This window comes from Panulirus ornatus, chromosome 3, assembly GCF_036320965.1.
Source record: "Panulirus ornatus isolate Po-2019 chromosome 3, ASM3632096v1, whole genome shotgun sequence".
NCBI classification, from domain to species: Eukaryota; Metazoa; Arthropoda; class Malacostraca; order Decapoda; family Palinuridae; genus Panulirus; species Panulirus ornatus.
In genome coordinates, this window is record NC_092226.1 from 46,754,949 (window position 1) to 46,774,512 (window position 19,564).

A 19,564-nucleotide genomic window follows, 5' to 3' on the forward strand; every position below is an offset into this window, starting at 1 on the left:
AGTGACCACGCCTTGTGACGCATCCAACGCACTCTCAGTCCAACGCACTCTCAGTGACCACGCCTTGTGATGCACCCCACGTACACTCATTCACCGCACCTTACGACACACGAGATGACTTAGAGACGCCTGTCAGGGAACATCAAAGCGCCCACTGCGCCATCACTTAGAAATACATGATCTGAGAGCAATTTCTGCAATGATACACAACCCATATAATCCATACCCTTCCAACACATGACACCACACTACCATCAGCACAAGTCTTCTAACACATGACACCACACTACCATCAGCACAAGTCTTCTAACACATGACACCACACTACCATCAGCACAAGTCTTCCAACACATGAGACCACACTACCATCAGCGCAAGTCTTCCAACACATGAGACCACACTACCATCAGCGCAAGTCTTCCAACATATGACACCACACTATCAACAGCACGTCTAATAACACATCACAACACACTGTACAACGTACTTTCATCACCCTGCAACACATGCATTATCGTCGTCTTCTCACCCACAAGATTCAAAATAAATCAAGATTTCTCGAGTCAACTTACTGTAACACCTGATATGAAAGAGACAACTGTGATAATGATTTATTGTCATATATCTCAAGAAGAATCGATCATGGTAACCTTTCACCAAGATGAGAAACAGATAAATTCACTCGTAAGATATTCAACAAATAAACTTAAAACCAATCGAATGGAAAGTGTCACTTTTGTATAAAGCTTTATAGTCTGAGGCGTTAAATGTCCCTCACCTCACACCATAAATAAAGCCTCATCATTTCATTGTAGCGAACAGTATGAGCTCGTTAACTTCACACGAACATCAGGTAGCACGCCTGGATCTTAACCACTCTGACAGATAATGGGGCGACCTTTTAACGAGGCAAATGACACGTTAATGGTGACATTTGTCTCGCTGACAACGTCAGTAGTTCGCAGGAGCCTTTAATGAGCTTGTCTTTACGATAGCAATTTACTGCCATAAACAACCTGGTTGAAGATACCGACAAAGAGGTTGCTGAACGACCAAGCGTGTTGATGGAATGCATCAGAAAACCATCGTTGTTTCTGATGTTAATGATACAGATTTAAGACGATACATCAAGGAAGAACTTCTAGTATTCGAATCGGCTGCAGTCTGGGTGGTTGGCGGGTCAGAAGCGGCTGTTTTAGACGAACATGTGAGAGAAACACAAGTGGGTCTCGATGGTGAGTACACGTCAGGTGGAGTTTGATATTGGAAGACACTGTATTTTGGATTTTAGAATCTAACCTACTAAAACGAATTGCCGTATAGATAAATATACAACTAGATGTAGTGTGTGTGTGTGTGTGTGTGTGTAGGTGTGTGTGTGTGGTGTGATTTTTCTTATCTATTTTGTTGGTTTCCATTCTATTTCATGGGAGATTTTGGTGGCCACAGTACCGTAGAAATATTCCTCAAATATCTACAAAATAATTCAGGAAGAATAGCATAAGAATTTCAAGCAACAGGAAGTAAAAAAAATCCAAAGTATTCCTGATCCCTCGACCTCAGCCTCTCATTTGGTTTCATGCAGACCTGGACTAAAGTTGCTTAATCTTAAAGTCAGAATGGTATGCGTCGGTACTGGAAGTGAAATCAATTCAGAATATCCTCGATTTCAGTTCAGATATCATTAGCGGACGAGCTGTATTCATCAGCTGTTGTGGTGAATGCGTCTTGATCGACACTGTTGAACATGTGTCTATAGACACAAGAGCTGCAACAGACGATGTATTTCTTCAAGTCCTACTCGATACACAGCAGCTGTTCCTAGAGCAGGTGAGCAGGGTTTAAAGAATACGCCTGCACCATCAACATGGGGAATGTGTAGGGCATTTACCACTACTTTTATTGGTACGGAGGCCTACCAAACGAACCGCTGATGTCGAGGTCCTACGAAACAATGAAGGTTAGCTGTCCTGAGGAGAGGGCAAAAGGTTGGTGCATCGACTCCCTGGCCACTTTTAGATAGCTTGATTATCATTATGAACTACATGAACTGAAGCATAGCAAGCACTGCGCAGGAGATATTCAGATTCATTTTACAGACCAAATAATCTGTTCTGAGGAATTAAGTTCTGAGTCATGAAAAGAACTGGAACCCATGTTCGCGAGTCTCAGACTAACACACCTAGAGGAAAGAATGACAACTGCAGTAGATTAGTATCAGGGACTCACGTTGTGGTGCCAGTCGACGCTGTGAAACCTTGGGTTGGCTTCGATGTTGCACTCGAAGTAGACGTCGTCACCCTCCTTGATCATATTGCGGTTCATGGTCCTTCCCAGCGACAGGCCCACCACGGGAGCGTCTGCAAGACATTGGTGGTTACTGAGAGAGAGAGAGAGAGAGAGAGAGAGAGAGAGAGAGAGAGAGAGAGAGAGAGAGAGAGAGAGAGAGAGAGAGAGAGAGAGAGAGACAGACAGACAGACAGACATACATACAGACAGACAGACAGACAGACAGATAGAGACAATACTTGTGAAATATGATCCATGGGAAGTTCCACAAGTATGAATCCTTCAAATAGTCCATTCCTGGATCGGTATCATATCCTGTTATCCCTCATGATCATAACACAGGACGTAACATTTTCTCACACATTACATTCCAACGCACAACACTGCTGGTAACTTAATTCACATACGTCCACTCCACAAAACCACGAAAAACAAACAACCTCATCTAGTTGTATAGCGGGCTTAGAATGCAAGACTTTAAGACTCCACAAGATGAATACTGTGATTAACTTTTTTCCTCGTTACTCGACACAAGCTAAGATATAACAGTGGTAATACCCATGTACCTGCTAACCACAGCCTAATGGTCGTGATAACATATTGTGCATAATCACTACGTTGCTAACGAGATGTAAATTGAACCATCAAGCGCTGTAACACGACCATCGCCAACTCACTCACATTAACATGACTAACATACCTGTAAACACACCTACTTACATCCAGGCTCCTAAGTGATCCTGCGTAGACCTGAGTCTCCTCCCACAGGCAGTTGGGCGCTACGCCCCTCACAGACAGGAAGCGCCCAGCTCTAACCTCAGTCCTATTACCACAGACTTATAAAATTCGGTTCGTTCCGGCCAGTCAGCGGCCATCATCACCAGGAGTTTCGTGACGGCAATATCATTAACTAGCTCGTTCGGTGGTCCCCAGGAGAGGAATGTTATGGAGGCAGAAGCATCGCTACACATACTAATGAAGCTAATGATGCCGACCACTAAAGTCAGGACGGCAGTAAAGCCGGTTAACGCACTAATCCAGCCGATTTACGTGACGCTCTTTATGATTTGAGTATCAGCGACGAAAACATATATATATATATATATATATATATATATATATATATATATATATATATATATATATATATATATATATATATATATTAGAAAGGGTAGTGAGTGGTGGGATGAAGAAGTAAGATTATTAGTGAAAGAGAAGAGAGCCATTTAGACGATTTTTGCAGGGAAATAATGGAAATGACTGGGAGATGTACAAAAGAAAGAGGCAGGAGGTCAAGAGAAAGTTGCAAGAGGCGAAAAAGAGGGAAATTGAGAGTTGGGATGAGAGAGTATCATCCAATTTTAGGGAGAATAAAAAGATGTTTTCAAAAGAGGTAAATAAAGTGCGTAAGACAAGGGAGCAAATGGGAACATCAGTGAAGGGGGCTAATGGGAGGTGATAACAAGTAGTGGTGATGCGAGGAGATGGAGTGAGTATTTTGAAGGTTTGATAAATGTGTTTGATGACAGAGTGGCAGATATAGGGTGTTTTGGTCAAGGTGGTGTGCAAAGTGAGAGGGTTAGGGAGAATGATTTGGCAAACACAGAAGAGGTAGTAAAAGCTTTGCGGAAGATAAAAGCCGGCAAGGCAGCGGGTTTGGAGGGTATTGCAGGGAATTTATTTAAAAAGGGGATGACTGTGTTGCTGACTGGTTGGTAAGGTTATTTAATATATGTATTACACATGGTGAGGTGCCTGAGGACTGGTGGAATGCTTTTATAGTGCCTTTGTACAAAGGCAAAGGGGATAAGAGTGAGTGCCCAAATTACAGAGGTATATGTTTGTTGCGTATTCCTAGTAAATTATATGGGAGGGTATTGATTGAGAGGGTGAAGGCATGTGTAGAGCAACAGATTGGGGAAGAGCAGTGTGGTTTCAGAAGTGGAAGAGGATGTGTGGATCAGGTGTTTCCTTTGAGAAATGTGAGAAATACTTAGAAAAGCAAATGGATTTGTATGTAGCATTTATGGGTCTGGAGAAGGCATATGATAGAGTTGATAAAGATGCTCTGTGGAAGGTAATAACAATATATGGTGTAGGAGGTAAGTTGTTAGAAGCAGTGAAAAGTTTTTATCGAGGGTGTAAGGCATGTGTACGTGTAAGAAGAGAGGAAAGTGATTGGTTCTCAGTGAATGGTGGTTTGCGGCAGGGGTGCGTGATGTCTCCATGGTTGTTTAATTTGCTTATGGATGGGGTTGTTAGGGAGGTGAATGCAAGAGTTTTGGAAAGAGGAGCAAGCATACAGTCTGTTGTGGATGAGAGAGCTTGGGAAGTGAGTCAGTTGTTCGCTGATGATACAGCGCTGGTGGCTGATTCGGGTGGGAAACTGCAGAAGCTCGTGACTGAGTTTGGTAAAGTGTGTGAAAGTGGAAAGCTGAGAGTAAATGTGAATAAGAGTAAGGTTATTAGGTATAGTAGGGTTGAGGGTCAAGTCAACTGGGAGGTAAGTTTGAATGGAGAAAAAGTGGAGGAAGTAAAGTGCTTTAGATATCTGGGAGAGGATTTGGCAACGGAAGGAACCATGGAAGCGGAAGTGAATCATAGAGTGGGGGAGGGGGCGAAAGTTCTGGGAGCGTTGAAAAATGTGTGGAAGTCGAGAACGTTTTCTTGGAAAGAAAAATTGGGTATGTTTGAAGGAATAGTGCTGCCAACAATGTTATATGGTTGTGAGGCGTGGGCTATAGATAGAGTTGCGCGGAGGAGGGTGGATGTGCTAGAAATGAGATATTTGAGGACAATATATGGTGTGAGGTGGTTTGATCGAGTAAGTGATAATAGGGTGAGAGAGATGTATGGTAATAAAAAGAGTGTGGTTGAGAGAGCAGAAGAGGGTGTTTTAAAATGGTTTGGTCACGTGGAGAGAATGAGTGAGGAAAGATTGACAAAGAGGATATATGTGTCAGAGGTGGAGGGAACGAGAAGAAGTGGGAGACCAAATTGGAGGTGGAAAGTTGGAGTGAAAAAGATTTTGACTGATTGGGGCCTGAACATGCAAAAGGGTGAAAGGCGTGCAAGGAATAGAGTGAATTGGAACGATGTGGTATACCGTGGTCGACGCGCTGTCAATGGATTGAACCAGGGCATGTGAAGCGTCTGGGGTAAACCATGGAAAGTTCTGTGGGGCCTGGATGTGGAAAGGGAGCTGTGCATTCGGTGCATTATACATGGCAGCTAAAGAGTAAGTGTGAACGAATGTGGCCTTTGTTGTCTTTTCCTAGCGCTACCTCGCGCACATGTAGGGGAGGGGGTTTTCATTTCATGTGTGGTGAGGTGGCGACGGGAATGAATAAGGGCAGACAGTATGAATTATGTCCCTGTTTATATATGTATATGTCTGTGTGTGTATATATATGTATACGTTGAGATGTATAGGTATGTATATGTGAGTGTGTGGACGTGTATGTATATACATATGTATGTGGGTGGGTTGGGCCATTCTTTTGTCTGTTTCCTTGCGCTACCTCGTTAACGAGGGAGACAGCGACAAAGCATAATAATAAGAATAATGATAATAATGATATATATATATATATATATATATATATATATATATATATATATATATATATATATATATATATATATATATATATATATATATATATATACATATATATATATATATATATATGGAAGTGTGGTGATTGAGAGGATGAAGGCGTGTAGAGAACATGAAATGGCGGGATTGGGGGGAAATGTGGTTACAGAAGTGGTAGAGGATGTGTGGTTTAGGCGTTTGCTTTACAGAATGTGTGTTAAATTTTTGTTTAGAGAAACGGATGGATTTGTATGTAGCATTTATGGATCTTGAGAAAGCATATGTTAGGGTTGTGCAAGATCTGAAGAATATACTGTGTGGGAAGAAAGCTATTAGAAGCAGTGAGAAAATTTTGTCAAAGGTGTAAGGTTTGTATACGAGTAGGAAGAGAAGAGAGTGAATGATTCCAAATGAAGGTAGGTCTGTGGAATTAGTGTGTGGTGTCACCATAGTTGTTTAATTCGTTTATGGAAGGGATGGTAAAGGAGGTAAATGCTAGAGTCCTGGAAAGCGGGTCGAGTACGCAGTTTGTTGAGGACGAGAGGGCTTAGGAAGTGAGCTAGCTCTTATATGCTGATGATTCCTTCGAGTGAGATATTGTAGAAGTTGGTGGCTGAGTTTGGAAGTGTGTGTGAAAGAAGGAAGTTGAGAGTGAATTTGAATAAATGCAAGGTTATTAGGTTTAGCAGGGATGAGGGACAGGTTAATTGGAAGCGAATTGTTTAAGATCCCTGGGAATGGTCATGGTGGTGATTAGAACCTTAGAAGCAGAAGCGAGTCATAGGGTAGGATGAGGGGGCGAAGATTATGGGAGCGTTGAAGAATGTATGGAAATATGAGATCGTTATCTACGAGGGAAAAATTGGGTATGTTTGAAGGTATAATGGTCCCAGTAATATTATATGAATGCGAGGGATGGGCTATAAACATGGGTGAACGGAGGAGGGTGAATTTGTTGATTGAGTAAGGAATGAAAGCGTAAGAGAGAGGTGTAGTAATAAGAAGAGTGTGGCTGAGAAAGAAGAGGTTGTGCTGAAATGGTTTGGACATATGAAGAGAATTAGTGAGGAAAGGTTGATAAAGAAGATATATGTGTAAAAAATGAAGGGTACATGGAGAACTGGGAGACCAAATTGGAAATGGTAATATGAACAGAATAGATTTTGAGCGATCGGGGATCTGAACATTCGGGAGGGTGCAAGATGTGCACGAGGCATCAGCAAAACGTTTTGACAAATGAAACTAAATGTATGTTTGCGAACCTGTGCGTGTGTGTGTGTGTGTGTGTGTGTGTGTGTGTGTGTGTGTGTGTGTGTGTGTGTGTGTGTGTGTGTGTGTGTGTGTGTTTTTGTGCGTGTGTGTGTGTGTGTGTGTGTGTATGTGTGTGTGTGTGTGTGTGTGTGTGTGTGTGTGTGTGTGTGTGTGTGTGTGTGTGTGTGTGTGTGTGTGTGTGTGTGTGTGTGTGTGTGTGCTTGTTTATATGTCCATCTGTCCATACGTCCTCATGGAGGTGTCTAACAGGCTCAGTGACTAAGTCAGAGGTGTCAAAGCTGCGTTAAATTCTCAATCCTGACACAGTCCTGTAACTCCTGTGATTTTAGTATCAAAGAAAGGAACACATTAGTGACATCTGAAAATAAGTATATGTATAATACAAGAAGTTCCGTTGACATCCTGAAAATGACCCATGGCATCCAGCCACCAAAATGCATTTCATCTCGGGGAAAGAACTAAATCTCGTCAGACGACAGCCTCGGCTTCGAGCAACCCCTGAGTGTACCAGTTATCTGCCTCATCTTAAAAGCAACCGTACATTACATAATGGAGAACCACACAGAAAACCTCCACCCTTTTAGGTCTCGGCAACATCCAAGGGATTTATCATATCACGTACTCCCTTCACTGCCCGAGGTCTTCAGTGATGTACCAGAGACCCAGCAGAGTCTTGAGGTACCACCACTGTACCTTGTAGAGTGTGGACGAGGCAGCCGGACGCCGCTCCCAGGGTTGGAATCCAATTTTTTTCAGGTGCCTCCAGTATCTCGTAAGGCGTATATATGAGCGCCATCTACTCAAATCAGCTTCATCAAACACTCAGGAAAACTTCACGGTATGAATGTAATTATCTTTTTTGTCTGTTGTCTTATAAGAAACATCAACTAGTTCACAGCTTTCTCCATTTAGAAGCTGCAGCGTCACCATACCATAGCAAACATTGTACGCAAAAAAAATCACTGTTTTGGAAACTTAAAACCCATCTCCTGTACATCAACGCCTGGAGATAACATCACAATATATGTGACCAACATACAAGTTGAAGAAACTGTTATTAGCTCTGTAGATGCAAGAATTAGCCTCGTCCCGTGTAAAAAAAAAAAAAAAAAGCTTTTTAAGACAGCTAAAACAATCCCAGATAAGATCGGAGCAAGATCTTTTAAAGGGGATAAGATCTGGTGGTTAGCTTTAAGTATTACTAACTGGAAGAAAGTGGGTTGGGGCTGCCTGCTGGCAGGCGGGAGGCCTTTCACCGTTGAATTACAACGAGTGTGTCTCAGGCTACAAAAACACCTTTATTATGATTGGGGATGCCTATCTCAGGCCAGACTACCTGTGTGGCAGACGATCAAACAGCTAGATGGGGGAAGTAATTGATGCAGAGAGAGAGAGAGAAAGAGAGAGAGAGAGAGAGAGAGAGAGAGAGAGAGAGAGAGAGAGAGAGAGAGAGAGAGAGAGAGAGAGAGAGAGAGAGAGAGAGAGAGAGAGAGAGAGAGAGAGAGAGAGAGAGAGAGCCAAAAATCAATATGATTGTACAGTAGTGCACCCGGTTTTGACCGTACTTTTTTGTACTAGACAGATTCTAAAGCTAGTGATAAAACTATGCAGACAATAAACTTGGTGGACATTGTAACGCGGGTTACATAAACCCCGGCTTGCTACCCATGAACACTGCACATCAGGCAATAGATCCCAGTAAAACGACTTTTCAGTGTTCAGTTATAGGCCATGAATCTCAACGAACAGGATCCTATATTTCTGAACCATCTGACAAATTATTACACTACTTGAGTATCTTTTCTGAATAAAAGGAAAAAATCAACTTGTGGTTACATTTACAGCTAAAGCTCAAAGCATCACTAAGGCGTTTTGATATTCTCTTGAGGTTAGCTTCTGCGGTTAGAATTATAGATGATGTAATTCCCAGAAAGGAATCGTAACCTATGCTACTTTGGGAACGTACTCCCATAGCTAAATCATTTTGCTCAATCATAAGTTCAATTCTCCTACCGAGTGCTCGCATCGTCCCTGTGATTACCTTATCATGTTTTTATGTCTAGAACATTTGAAACACCAATTTACCTTGTCATAACGGCAAGCCTGGGTGCGTGTGGGAACATACAGTTCGGTTACAAGGAACCTCTCATCACTTATGTGTGAAACCACAATGTGTGTGTGGTGTCTTATGGCGTCGAGTGAGTGAGCATATGGTTATGTGAGTGTTTTTCTTATACATGAGGTTGCATGCTACGCACTCAGTGGAACCTGGGTTGAAAAGATATCATGCTAGGTAGATGTCGTGTATGACTGTCGCAAGGTTGTTCTGTTCGAGCGTTTGTGGTCTATAGTTCCTCATACAGTTGTTGACTGACACCGTTGCAGTAGTTTGGGTTCTGTTACTCATTGCCACCTACTCAAATGACCATTTAAACTTCAAGTCATCATTCTGATTCTTCTAAATATCCACATTTCTATTAATATTGATTCCAAACCATGTATTTAGCATTTTAGAGAACTGGGTTTGGTCCAAGAGACTTTGCAGTGTCTTCGTAAGCACTTGTTGCCCCTGATGGTAACTGTGCTTCCTATCGTCTTTATGAGATAAAAAAATATATATTTCTAAATGAAGTTACTTAGGAGCTGAATGAGTTGTGGTTGCATTAGCACAAGCTACTGGAGGATCTAAAACAAACTAGTATTTGGAGTGAATCAACAACCATAATCTGCTCGATGTTTTGCCAATAAAAAGTATAAAAAACATGAAATGGAGCGCTTCTGCACCGTTACCAGATCGACAGAGGCCTACGTCTGTGTGTTCTTCAAGACGTTTGAGATGTGTCCAACAAGGTAAGCTGCTTACTACCAGAGGGAGTCGATGCTCACTATAAGTAGGATAAAGACGCCAGGTCTGAGGTTCAGGGAGGCTACTCAAGTCTTCTCTCAATGCCGATGTATAATATGATTCCAGCCTGAATGTTAACACTCATATTCCAGGAAAACAGTGAGAGACTTCACTTTCTACGGGCAGCTTTATGCCTGTGTATAGCTGGCAATTTTAGCCCCCCTTCCACAGTGAGTAAAGATGAACTGGAAACTCAAATAAATACAATATAACTAAAGACGAGAAGAGGGAGTAGATAATGATGAATACTGCCCACGTATCTGCTGCGTGTCATAGAAGGCGACTACGAGGGGAGGGGGATCGAGGGAGGAAGGACCCCTCCACCCTCTCTCCTCTCCCCCCTCCCCCTGTATTACTTTACAGATGAGAGCCAATTAAATACCTTTTTATTTTCTCTCTCTAAGGTTCAGTCATCTGTTTTGGACGCTACCTCGCTCAACCGGGAAATAACGAACGTGTACGAAAAGAAAGAGAGGAATGAAATAACCGGCTACTTCCCCTTCGCAATTTTGGATTCCAGTGGGTACAAGTGAACCTATATTTTTTCTCTTTTCCTTTTCCCAGTTATTGTCAAGGTTCGGCCATTCGCTTTCCCCTCCCTACCACTACATATTGCTCCCACCATCACTCTTTTTATTTTTTTATGGTTGAATTATTGACGACCGTACAGTAACCAAACTCAGCCACGCTCATAAAAGCTACGGATGTCTGTGGAAGATGAGCAGCCGAACACAAACACACACACACACACACACACACATAGATATATATATATATATATATATATATATATATATATATATATATATATATATATATATATATATATATATATATATATATATATATATATATATATGTGCATCATACTTTTTCATATATATTCGCCATTTTCCGCGTTAGCGAGGTAGCGTTATGAACAGAGGACTGAGCCTGAGCGGCAAAAGCCTCACTTGGCCCGCTTTTCTATTCTTTCTTTTGGAAAAGTAAAAACAGGAGGGGAGGATTTCCAGCCCCCCGCTCCCTCCCCTTTTAGTCGCCTTTTACGACACACAGGGAATATGTGGGAAGTATTCTTTCTCCCCTATCCCCAGGATTTCTTGCTCTTGTTTTTGTTGTTCTTTTTATTTTGCTGCTATATATATATATATATATATATATATATATATATATATATATATATATATATATATATATATATATATATATATATATATATATATACATGTGTGTGTGTGTGTGTGTGTGTGTGTGTGTGTGTGTGTGTGTGTGTGTGTGTGTGCGTGTGTGTGTAAACAGTGACTATTACCTGGTGTTGTCAGTTGTAACAACGAGTGGCAAATGTCGAACAAACAATTTAACGCATCATGCAATACTTACATCTGACCTTCCTTTTGGTTTAAAGATTGAAGGTTGACTTGATTATTATATGTTCATAGGATGAACTTAGTAACTGAGTAGATCAAACTGTATGCTGTAAATCTGTTACATTTGGTACATGAACTTCAGACCCAAATTTTGGAGACGGGACGTACATTCCCTGGAGCATATTAATTCTTTTTGTTATTGTTATCCATGGATAATTTTAGTTATAAAAGCTAAATAATTCAAATGTAAGATAAATCCCATTTTGTTCATATTTATTTAATGTTGTAAGTGGTAGTACATGGCAATGATGACAAGCAGCAGAGGACACGCAATGACTGACGCTGCACAGCGCATCATTAACCTCACTGCATCCCTCCGGATAGGGCAATTACGGACAGCGTCCAATGCCGACCATACACATACGCGCCATCACCAACCGTCTGAACACCGTGTAGAGATCCACTACACTTCAGTTCCTGACGGTTATCCATTCCGACCCATGATACTACACTGAACATCATCTGATCAAGTGAGCAGTCTGGCTGAAGTTGGTCGGTGGCTACTTGCCGGATTTCTGGAGTAATCTGCCTCACCCTGTCTTGGCTGCCATTGTGGGGAGATAACCACCTCAGCACTTGCATGGCCCCACCTCCATCATCCTGGCTATGGCGCCGTACTTTGACTTACAGATTATTATCATGGTCAGTTGATCTATAGTATGTAAGGAGTTATACCTTTTACCGAACCCAAGTAAGTGTAACAATTGATAATTTATAGTCAAAGAGCCTGCGGACTATTTCTTCATAGTCAGTAAGGAATATAGTTATTCATATGTCATGTCATTCACTCGGAGCTAAGTGAATATATTAACTTTTACTGACACGTATATATATAATACAGGGCTGGCCCTAGCCTTTTGGGGGCCCTGATCTGTCTCTCTTAGTGATCCCTCCACCCGTCGAGCTCCGCCCTTCATCACGGGCTCTAGGGGACGCCGGAGACATATCCCTGGAAATATTTGAAAATTTAGGGAGTCTAGGACAGCCCGTCCTGTTTTCTGAAGGCTGTCATATAGTGGTCGGGACTAGGGGCCCCTTTATCGATTGGGGTCCTACGCTCGGTGCGTATAACGCGTGCAGGAAGGGCCGACAGTATATATATGACAGCTAGAGACTGAGTGTGAACGAATGGGGCCTTTGTTGTCTTTTCCTAGCGCAACCTCGCACACATAAGGGGGAGGGGGATGTTATTCCATGTGTGGCGAGGTGGCGATGGGAATAAATAAAGGCAGACAGTATGAATTATGTAGATGTGTATATATGTATATGTCTGTGTGTGTATATATATGTGTACATTGAGATGTATAGGTATGTATATTTGCGTGTGTGGACGTGTATGTATATGCATGTGCATGGGGGTGGGTTGCGCCATTTCTTTCGTCTGTTTCCTTGCTCTACCTCGCAAACGCGGGAGACAGCGACAAAGCAAAATAAAATAAATAATATATATATATATATATATATATATATATATATATATATATATATATATATATATATATATATATATATTTATATATATACATATATATATATATATCCCTGGGGTAGGGGTGAAAGAATACTTCCAACGCATTCCCCACGTGTCGTACAAGGCGCCTAAAGGGGACGGGAGCGGGGGCTAGAACCCCTCCCCTCCTTGTATTTTAACTTTCTAAAATGGTAAACAGAAGAAGGATTCACGCGGGGAGTGCAAATCCTTCTCGAAGGGGATGTCTAAATGTGTGTGATGTAACCGAAATGAGAAAATAGGAGAGATAGTTAGTATGTTTGAGGAAAGGAACTTGGATGCTTTGACTCTGAGTAAAACGAAGCTCAAAGGTAAAGAGGAAGAGTGGTTTGGGAATGTTTGGGGAGTAAAGTCATTGGTTGGTGAGAGGATAAGAGCAAGGGAAGGAGTAGCACTACTCCTGAAACAGGAGTGGTGGGAGTATGTGATAGAGCGTAAGAAAGTAAACTCTAGATTGATGTGGGCAAAACTGAAAGTTGATGGAGAGAGATGGGTGATTATTGGTGCCTATGTACCTGGGCATGCGAAGAAAGATCATGAGAGGCAAGTGTTTTAGGAGAAGCTGAGTAATTGTCTTCGCAGTTTTGATGCACGAGACTGGGTTATAGTGATGAGTGATTTGAATGCAAAGGTGAGTAATGTGACAGTTGAGGGAATAACTGGTGTACATGGGGTATTCAGTGTTGAAATTGGAAATGGTGAAGAGCTTGCAGATTTGTGTGCTTAAAAAGGACTGGTGACTGGGTTTAAAAAGAGAGATATAGATAAGTATACATATGTAAGCAGGAGAGATGGCCAGATAGCGTAATTGGATTACGTGTTAATTGATAGGCGCGCGAAAGAGAGACTTTTGGATGTTAATGTGTTGAGAGGTGCAACTGGAGGGATGTGTGATCATTATCTTGTGGAGGCGAAGGTGACCATTTGTAGAGGTTTTCAGAAAAGAACAGAAAATCTTGGGGTGAAGAGAGTGGTGAAAGTAAGTGAGCTTGGAAAGGAGATTTGTGTGAGGAAGTACAGGCATTTGGGAAGTACCAGGAGAGACAGAGTGCAGAATGGAAAAAGATGATAGCAAAGGACGTAAGGGGAGTGGGGGAGGAATGGGATGTATTTAGGGAAGCAGTGATGGCTTGCGCAAAAGATGCTTGTGGCACGAGAAACGTGGGAGGTGGGCAGATTAGAAAGGGTAGTGAGTGATGGGATGAAAAAGTATGATTATTAGTGAAAGAGAAGATAGAGGCATTTGGACGATTTTTCCAGGGAAGTGATACAAATGACAGAGATGTATAAAAGAAAGAGGCAGGAGGTCAGGACAAAGGTACAACAGGTGAAAAAGAGGGCAAATGACAGTTGGGGTGATAGAGTATCATTAAATTCTAGGAAGATTAGAAAAGTGTTTGGAAGGAGGTAAATAAAGTGTGTAAGACAAGAGAACAAATGGGACCATCAGTGAAGAGGGCTAATAGGGAGGTAATAACAAGTGGTGGTGATATGAGAAGGAGTAGTGAGTATTTTGAAGGTTTGTTAAATGTGTTTGATGAAAGAGTGACAGATATAGGGTGTTCAGGTCGAGGTGGTGTGTGAAGTGAGAGGGTTAGTGAGAATGATTTGGTAAACAGAGAAGAGATAGCAAAAGCTTTGCGGAAGATGAAAGCCGGCAAGGCGGCGGGTTTGGATGGTATTGCAGTGGAATTTATAAAAAAGGGAGTGACTGTGTTGTTGACTGATTGGTAAGGACATCTAATGTATGTATGGCTAATGGTGAAATACCTGAGGATTGGCCGAATGCTTGCATAGTGCCATTGTACAAAGGCAAAGGGGATAAAGGTGAGTGCTCAAATTACAGAGGTATAACTTTCTTGAGTATTCCTGGGAAATTATATAGGAGGGTATTGATTGAGAGGGTGAAGGCGTGTACAGAGCATCAGACTGGGGAAGAGCAATGTGGTTTCAAAAGTAGTAGAGGATGTGTGGATCAAGTGTTTGCTTTCAAAAATGTATGTGAGAAATACTTAGCAAAACAATTGAATTTGTATGTAGCATTTATGGGTTTGGAGAGAGCATATGATAGAGTTGATAGAGATGCTCTGTGGAAGGTATTATGAATATATGTTGTGGGAGGTAAGTTGCTAGAAGCAGTGAAAAGTTTTTATCGAGGATGTTAGGCATGTGTGCGAGTAGGAAAAGAGGAAATTAATTGTTTCTCAGTGAATGTCGGTTTGCGGAAACTTGAATATAGTAAAAGAACAGTACAAGAATCAAATGCCTTATTCAATCACCTTAAAAACTATGATCATTGTATTGGCTGGAGTAATGCCATCTCGGTTATTAACTCTAACTCTATTACCTAGAAAAATATCATTGAATCTTCAGTTATCAAAAAAACAAAGAATTATAATCTTAATATTAGTGATGGTCTATACAAATTAGATAACTTTGTTAATAAAATTTGTAAAATGATAAGTTTATGAACGTTCGCTGTATGTTTTGGACAATCACATGTTTAACAGATGGCGTCCTAGCTTCGTCTCTTCGATGTATATCGACTGACATATATTTCTCTCTTATGGCTCCCCTGATGATGTGATTATTACACGGAAGTGCACTTGGGAACATATCGTGTTTCATTTTCCCCGTGGACTCATACGGATATCTTGCTCACACGCAAAATTGTGATCCTTTCCAACATTCTTTCTTTTCTTTTAAACTATTCGCCATTTCCAGCGTTAGCGAGGTAGCGTTAAGAACAGAGGACTGAGCCTTTGTGGGATATTCTCACCTGGCCCCCCTCTGTTCCTCGTATTGGAAAATTAAAAAAAAAAACTAGAGGGGAGGATTTCCAGTCCCCCGCTCCCTCCCCTTTTAGTCGCCTTCGACGAAACGCAGGGAATACGTGGGAGGTATTCTTAATCCCCTATCCCCGCATATATATATATATATATATATATATGGCTGTTTAATTTGTTTACGGATGGGGTTGTTAGGGAGGTGAATGCAAGAGTTTTGGAAAGAGGGGCAAGTATGAAGTCTGTTGTGGATGAGAGAGCTTGGGAAGTGAGTCAGTTGTTGTTCCCTGATGATACAGCGCTGGTGGCTGATTCATGTGAGAAACTTCAGAAGCTGGTGACTGAGTTTGGTAAAGTGTGTGAAAGAAGAAAGTTAAGAGTAATTGTGAATAAGAGCAAGATTATTAGGTACAGTAGGGTTGAGGGTCAAGTCAATTGGGAGGTAAGTTTGAATGGAGGAAAAACTGGAGGAAGTAAAGGGTTTTACATATCTGGGAGTGGATCTGGCAGCGGATGGAACCATGGAAGCAGAAGTGGATCATAGGGTGGGGGAGGGGGCGAAAATTCTGGGAGCCTTGAAGAATGTGTGGAAGTCGAGAACATTATCTCGGAAAGCAAAAATGGGTATGTTTGAAGGAATAGTGGTTCCAACAATGTTGTATGGTTGCGAGGCGTGGGCTATGGATAGAGTTGTGCGCAGGAGGATGGATGTGCTGGAAATGAGATGTTTGAGGACAATGTGTGGTGTGAGGTGGTTTGATCGAGTAAGTAACGTAAGGGTAAGAGAGATGTGTGGAAATAAAAAGAGCGTGGTTGAGAGAGCAGAAGAGGGTGTTTTGAAATGGTTTGGTCACATGGAGAGAATGAGTGAGGAAAGATTGACCAAGAGGATATATGTGTCGGAGGTGGAGGGAACGAGGAGAAGAGGGAGACCAAATTGGAGGTGGAAAGATGGAGTGAAAAAGATTTTGTGTGATCGGGGCCTGAACATGCAGGAGGGTGAAAGGAGGGCAAAGAATAGAGTGAATTGGAGCGATGTGGTATACCGGGGTTGACGTGCTGTCAGTGGATTGAATCAAGGCATGTGTATGGGGGTGGGTTGGGCCATTTCTTTCGTCTGTTTCCTTGCGCTACCTCGCAAACTCGGGAGACAGCGACAAAGCAAAAAAAAAAGAAAAAAAAAATATATATATATATATATATATATATATATATATATATATATATATATATATATATATATATATATATATATATATATATATACGTTGAGATGTATAGGTATGTATATGTGCGTGTGTGGACTTGTATGTATACATATGTGTATGTGGGTGGATAAAGCCATTCTTTCGTCGTTTCCTTGCGCTACCTCGCTAACGCGGGAGGGTAGCGACAAAGTATGATAAAATGAATATATATATATATATATATATATATATATATATATATATATATATATATATATATATATATATATATATATATATATATATATATATATATATATATATATATATATATATATATATATATATATATATATATATATATATATATATATATATATATATATATATATATATATATATATATGTGTGTGTGTGTGTGTGTGTGTGTGTGTGTGTGTGTGTGTGTGTGTGTGTGTGTGCTGTATGTGCGTGAGTGTGCGCGTGTGTGTGTGTGTGTTTGTGTGTGTGCGTGTGTGTATGAATGGTTGGGCCATTCTTGGTCTGTTTCCTTGCGCTATGTCGCTGACGCGGGAGTCGGCGATCAGATATAATAGTAAAACAAATATATATAAATATATATATATATATATATATATATATATATATATATATATATATATATATATGTATATATATATATATATATATATATATATATATATATATATATGTATATATATATATATATATGGGAGGGTATTGATTGAGAGGGTAAAGGCATGTACTGAGCATCAGATTGGGGAAGAGCAGTGTGGTTTCAGAAGTGGTAGAGGATGTGTGGATCAGGTGTTTGCTTTGAAGAATGTATGTGAGAAATACTTAGAGAACCAAATGGATTTGTATTTAGCATTTATTGATCTGGAGAAGGCATATGATAGCGTTGATAGAGATGCTCTGAGGAAGGTATTAAGAATATATGGTGTGGGAGGCAGGTTGTTAGAGGCAGTGAAAAGTTTTTATCGAGGATGTAAGGCATGTGTACGTGTAGGAAGAGAGGAAAGGGATTGGTTCTCAGTGAAAGTAGGTTTGTGGTAGGGGTGTGTGATGTCTCCATGGTTGTTTAATTTGTTCATGGATGTGGTGTTAGGGAGGTGAATGCAAGAGTTTTGGAAAGAGGGGCAAGTATGCAGTCTGTTGTGGATGAGAGAGCTTGGGAAGTGAGTCAGTTGGTGTTCGCTGATGATACAGCGCTGGTGGGTGATTCGTGTGAGAAACTGCAGAAGCTGGTGAATGAGTGTGGTAAAGTGTATGAAAGAGGAAAGTTAAGCGTAAATGTGAATAAGAGCAAGGTTATTAGGTACAGTAGGGTTGAGGGTCAAGTCAATTGGGAGGTAAGTTTGAATGGAGAAAAACTGGAGGAAGTGAAGTGTTTTAGATATCTGGGAGTGGATCTGGCAACGGATGGAACCATGAAAGCGGAAGTGGATCATAGGGTGGGGGAGGGGGCGAAAATTCTGGGAGCCTTGAAGAATGTGTGGAAGTCGAGAACATTATCTCGGAAAGCAAAAATGGGTATGTTTGAAGGAATAGTGGTTCCAACAATGTTGTATGGTTGCGAGGCGTGGACTATGGATAGAGTTGTGCGCAGGAGGATGAATGTGCTGGAAATGAGATGTTTGAGGACAATGTGTGGTGTGAGGTGGTTTGATCGAGTAAGTAACGTAAGGGTAAGAGAGATGTGTGGAAATGAAAAGAGCGTGGTTGAGAGAGCAGAAGAGGGTGTTTTGAAATGGCTTGGTCACATGGAGAGAATGAGTGAGGAAAGATTGACCAAGAGGATATATGTGTCGGAGGTGGAGGGAACGAGGAGAAGTGGGAGACCAAATTGGAGGTGGAAAGATGGAGTGAAAAAGATTTTGAGTGATCGGGGCCTGAACATGCAGGAGGGTGAAAGGCGTGCAAGGAATAGAGGGAATTGGAATGATGTGGTATACCGGGGTCGACGTGCTGTCAATGGATTGAACCAGGGCATGTGAAGCGTCTGGGGTAAACCATGGAAAGCTCTGTGGGGGCTGGATGTGGAAAGTGAGTTGTGGTTTCGGTGCATTATTACATGACAGCTAGAGACTGAGTGTGAACGAATGTGGCTTTTGTTGTCTTTTCTTGGCGCTACCTCGCACACATGAGTAGGGAGGGGGTTGTTACTCCATGTTTGTCGAGATGGCGATGGGAATGAATAAAGGCAGACAGTATGAATTATGTACATGTGTATATATGTATATGTCTGCGTGTGTATATGTATGTGTACATTGAGATGTATAGGTATGTATATTTGCATGTGTGGACGTGTATGTATATACATGTGTATGTGGGTGGGTTGGGCCATTGTTTCGTCTGTTTCCTTTCGCTACCTCGCTAACGCGGGAAACAGCGTCAAAGCAAAAGAAATGAATAAATAAATAAATATATATATATATATATATATATATATATATATATATATATATATATATATATATATATGTGTGTGTGTGTGTGTGTGTGTGATAGTGGAAGAGATACTCGTAGATTGATGTAGTGGGAATAATGAAAGTCTTGCATTTGA

At 41.2% G+C, this 19,564-nt stretch overlaps 1 protein-coding gene across 1 annotated transcript in view; it reads right to left on the minus strand.

The window, feature by feature from the left end:
- The window catches only part of LOC139762523 (uncharacterized), a 414,664-nt gene that overhangs the window by 40,207 nt on the left and 354,893 nt on the right, over nt 1–19,564 (minus strand). Inside the window, exon 8 of the mRNA XM_071687516.1 lies at nt 2,230–2,360. Within this exon, the coding sequence (XP_071543617.1) occupies nt 2,230–2,360 (131 nt within the window). The remainder of the gene's footprint in view (nt 1–2,229; nt 2,361–19,564) is intronic.